The 5,137-nt window shown below is 45.5% G+C and overlaps 1 protein-coding gene across 1 annotated transcript in view; it reads right to left on the reverse strand.

The window, feature by feature from the left end:
- LAMA1 (laminin subunit alpha 1) overlaps positions 1 to 5,137 on the reverse strand; it is a 180,002-nt gene that overhangs the window by 84,319 nt on the left and 90,546 nt on the right. The window contains exons 17-18 of the mRNA XM_017543918.2: positions 1,954 to 2,081; positions 407 to 493 (exon numbers count right to left, since the gene is read on the reverse strand). Coding sequence (XP_017399407.1) covers positions 407 to 493; positions 1,954 to 2,081 — 215 coding nt within the window. The remainder of the gene's footprint in view (positions 1 to 406; positions 494 to 1,953; positions 2,082 to 5,137) is intronic.

Below are 5,137 nucleotides of genomic sequence, written 5' to 3' on the forward strand. Positions count from 1 at the left end.
TATATATATATATATGTATATATATATATATTTTGGTATTTTTGTAGAAACCGGGTTTCACCATGTTAGGCTGGTCTCAAACTCCTCACCTCAAGTGATCCGCCTACCTGGCCTCCCAAAGTGCTGGGATTACAGGCATGGGCACCATGCCACAGCCTATCGTTCTTGATGAGAAAGTCCAATCAGCCAGGGAAAAGAGTACCGTTCTTTAAAAATTCCCAGCAACGCTTAACATTAATTTTAAAAAATGAAATACTGATTGTTTTCAATGATTCTATGAAATAACAAGTATGCATCAAACCTCAAAAGCCACACTTAACAATGCATTTAAAAATAAACACATAGAATTCGTATTCAGTTTTAAAAATGTGAGCGCAGTGTTTTGAAGCCAGTGGATGCACAGTACCTCTCACACCAAGCTCCTGAGTAGCCCGGAGCACACTGGTCGCAAACTACTTCGTCGCCATCATTGAGGTGGCAGGTGGGGCTGAAACTGTCGAAACATTAGAAACGAACAAATTTTTCCAGTGAATGAAGCTGAATTTCTAAATATTTAAACTACTGAATTTCTACCACTCCTGTGATTACAAACTTTCAGTGAGACCTGCTTGGCTCAGAACTCAGAGCCTCTGGTCACCCAGCCACTTTGTGAGCCTCGACCCCTCACCGACTCCTGGTCCCATGATCCGGGCACCGACCCTCGCTCCTCACTCCCTCCTCCCTACTCCTCTTGTTCTCAGCCCACAGCACGCCTGCTTTTCCCACCCTCTGCCTGGGTTAATCCAGCTTAGCTCCAGTGCCCAACCCCGCTGACGCTTCCTCCAGGAGGCCTGCTTGGGTGCTTCTGGGATGCTGGGTTCCCCGCCTCAGAGCCCTGCCCATACCAGGGCAAAAGTGAGCTCGCCCAAACCCAACAGGGTCAGGAGGCTCTTGCAGCTCTCCAGAAACCACCTGCTGACTGAAGCCCCTTCAGACCCTATTCCTAAGCCCCAAAGAGCCTGTGCAGGGTGGATGACAGTAACCACCCCAGTTTCATTGCAAGTAACCCTGATTGCATCCTTTTTATATACTGGAATTTCAAATATAAATCCCTGGGGGAATTCTTTGAGAGTAGGTGGAGGAAGAATTCTAAACGTTAAACCAGCAAGAGACAAAGAGGCTTTTAAGCTGTGGGTCACATCTGCCTCAGCATGATGACAAGGCCTGCCTCTCCTTCCACCCCCTTCCATGCCTTCTGTTTCATGGCCTGCTGCAATTCCTCAAACGGGCAGTGCCTGTTCCTGCTGCCATGCCATGGCATGCCCAGCTCCATCTGCCTGGAACGCCCGTCTACGCTGCCTGTGGATTTCCTTCTCCTGCAAGTCTAAGATAAGAGTTTCCTGCACTCACCTAGGTAGGCTGGACACTGCTCTCCCTCCACCCCACCATTTGGTGGGCAGGCCTCACTACAGTCACGGCCACACTGAGTCCCCTGGAGCCCACAGCCAGGTGAGAACAGTTTGCAATTCAGAACACCTGCTGTAAAACCCAGGACACAGTAGGCACTCCATAAATATCTGTTGAATCAATGAATGGATTCAGACTATTCTTTTTAGCCTCATATGTATGTATTTTGGGCATTAGATCAAAAACTCCGTAAGTCGAGGGACAATGTTTTACTCCTCTCTGTATCTCTTCTACCTCCTAGCCCAGTGGATAACCAAGAAGAACCAAGAAGGAAAACAGCGTACATAGGTCCTTGCTGGCACGCACCTTTTCTTGCCTACTTTAATACATCAAACTTTTGTTTACAAGAAAATAATCCACCCCTCTGTCTTTAACCCAAATCCCTTGCCACTGGGCAAAATTTACACACTTATTACACACAAAGTCTTTCTCTGAAGACATTAGTAGGCATCTGGGTGGGAATCCTGACCATGCCAGCAGGAACTGCTGATGAGGTCCCAGGCTTACTTGTTGGTGGCCATGGTGAGAGGGCAGGCGCAGGGCTGGCAGTCCCCAGGGGTCCCTCGGGAAGGCTCCCCGTAGAAGCCGGGCAAGCACTGCTCACAGTGGTCGCCGGTGGTGTTGTGCGCGCACGCCTAGGAACATGCACCAGAAGAATCAGCTCAGATTGTCTTAAATGATTTTCATATTTATCTACAAGCAACTTGGAAGTCTAAGTGGAAAAAAAAGACAAAATGCTAAAACCAGTCACCAAACTCTAAGCTGTATGATGAAGGCCTCCTGTTTTCAGATTAATATCAGCAAGTGTCATTTGCATAAATGAGAAACCTGAGGACTTTCTCTCTGACTGGTGAGCACGACAGGGGTGGAGGTGGAGGGTCAAGCCTTTGCAAACATGACAGCAAGTGCCGCTTCGGCCAGGCAGTCCGACTGCTCCCCCTAAGCGGAAATTCTGATGAAGAGTGGGATGTGCACGTGGTCTTAGAGTCTCCACCTCCAACTGTTTTTCACTTACAGAAGGAAAGAACAGTTCATATATAGTGGAGAAATTGACCAACACCTTGCCTGTGTAATCAGAATTAACATCGCCAGTGAGGGCCAGACAGACACTGGGACCCCCATTGGCAGCGCTCTGACTGACTCATCCTTGACCAAGTATTCCAGCCTGAATCATCCAAGAGAAACAAATGAAGAGCCCAAAACCAAGGACATTAGATTTTTTAAAAAAATGATTATATTCTTCAAGATGTCAATAGCATAAAATACAAAAAAAGGCAGTAGAAACATTTCCTATTAAAGAGCCTAAGAGATATGATGATAAAATTCGATACCTGATCCTAGCCGGGGGCCTGTGCTGGAGGGAAGAATGCTATACAGGCCATAATTGAGTCAACTGGCAAAACTGAGAAGCAGGTGGTAGGTTAGAAAAAGCAGAGTATCAGCGTTGAATTTACTTAAGTTGATAAGTGTGCTGTGGTTATATAAGAGAAGAGCCTATTCTCATGAAATACACACTGAAATGGCCATTGTCTATGCAACTTAAGCAGTTTAGAAAAACATATTGTAATTAGATAGGCAGACAGATAATGATATTAAGAAGGCAAAGGGGTAACAAGAGGGCAGTCTAGATTAACGGCAGGTGTTCTACCTACCATTCTTATTCTTACAAATCGTGGGTAAATTCCAAATTATTTCCAAATAAAGAGGTTTTCTTTTTTTAAATGGAGGATCAAAACTACTAGGCACGAGAAGCAAAAAAAGAAAAAGAAAATAAATCTATAATCAGGAAAAAAAAACAGTCATTAGAAACATACCCAAAAATCACAGAGCCCATGGAATTGGCAGGCATTTAAAACGCTGTTATAGGCCAGGCGTGGCAGCTCACAAACCTGTAATCCCAGCACTTTGGGAGGCTGAGGCAGGTGGGTAACCTGAAGTCAGGAGTTCGAGACCAGCCTGGCCAACATGGAGAAACCTGTCTCTACTAAAAACACAAAAATTAGAAATGGTGGCTGGCACCTGTAATCCCAGATACTTGGGAGGCTGAGATGGGAGGATTGCTTGAACCCGGGAGGCAGAGGTTGCAGTGAGCCAAGATCACACCTCTGCACTCCAGCCTGAGCAACAGAGCAAGACCCTGTCTCAAAACAAAAACAAAAAAGCTATTATAAACATGCTCAAAGTCTTGGAGGAAACATAAACACTTTGAAAAGAGAAATGCAAGATATAAAGTAGGACCAAGTGGGACGAAGTACTGAAGGGGTGGGCATCACATCAGAGTCGACACTGCGGGAGAAGAGACCAGTGAATTTGAAAACAACAGAAACTCAAATTCGAGGGAAAAACAACTTAAAAGAATCCAGCCTCCATCATCTGTGGATCAATGTCACGTGCAATTAGATTGGAGCTGGAAGGTGAAAAGATATTTAGTTAAAATTTTTTGTAACTTGTTAGCTACAAACTCACAAATTCCAGAAGCTCAATAAACCCCAGCATAAAGAAATCCACACCAACACAGTCAGTGTTCAAACCCGGGGACACAGAGACCATCTTAACAGCAGGCAGGGAGAAAAGACAGAATAACACACAGAAATACACAGATGACCACCAGCTTCTCAACTGAAGCCATGTAAGCCACGGCTAACAGAACAATTTTAAAGAACTGAAAGAGAAATCTGCAAAAATCAATTTCAAAATAGAAGGCTGAGTAAAGCCTTTTTCAGTAAAGGAGCATTAAGAGAATCTGTCAACCAGCAGATCTGCCCTAGAGAAAGGCTAACAACCCAGGCTGCAGAAAGGTGGTACCTACCCGACGAAAGCGTGGATTTATACCAGTGAATGAAGAGCACTGGAAATGGTACATACGTGAAAAAATATGAAAAACTTTCCCCCTCATTTAAAACATTTTAAAAGAAAGTGCAGTTGTGCTGAACCCGGTGGACAGGAGGTGTGCAGGAGCAAAGGGCAGGGGAGGGGAGGTGGGCACTGGGGCCAGGACCAGGCAGCACTGACCCCCGGGGCAGCGACAGGCTCCAGGAGAGCAGGGCTGCTCTGCACACCTGTGCGGCTGCTCCTCTTGGTGTGCACCTCGGCTCCTACTTTCCCTTGTCCCCTACTCTTAGAGCCACACATTTTACAGACTTTTATTGGTCATTTTTCATCTAGCAATTTAAATAGTATTTTCAGTTTCTAAACCACACACATATCCATCATTCCTCAGGTTGATTCAAGTTTTCCCATCTATTACATTTAATTTGGAATTGTAAGCATTTGTTATTACATCCATTTTACCCCAGGGCTTCACCAGTTTTTCTCAGGGTTACCCTAGACCAGAGCATCTAAACTGGAATGGGAATATATTAATAAATGCCCCTGGGTTACCTGTAGATTCTGATTCAGGGGGTCTGAGATGGGGCCTGAGTTTCTGCACTTCTAGCAAGCTCCCAGGCAGTGCCCCCATTGCTGGTCCTCAGACAACAGGGTCTTAGACCTTTTTGGCTTCCCATCCTTCTTAGGACCTTGATTTTGATAATGAATCCAAATTAATTCAAGATGTGGTTGGGCACAGTGGCTCACACCTGTAATCCCAGCACTCTGGGAGGCAGAGGCAGGTGGATCACCTGAGGTCAGGAGTTCGAGACCAGCCTGCACAACATGGTGAAACCCCAACTCAACTAAAAAAATAAAAATA

This window comes from Cebus imitator, unplaced genomic scaffold, assembly GCF_001604975.1.
Source record: "Cebus imitator isolate Cc_AM_T3 unplaced genomic scaffold, Cebus_imitator-1.0 Scaffold162, whole genome shotgun sequence".
Taxonomy (NCBI): Eukaryota; Metazoa; Chordata; class Mammalia; order Primates; family Cebidae; genus Cebus; species Cebus imitator.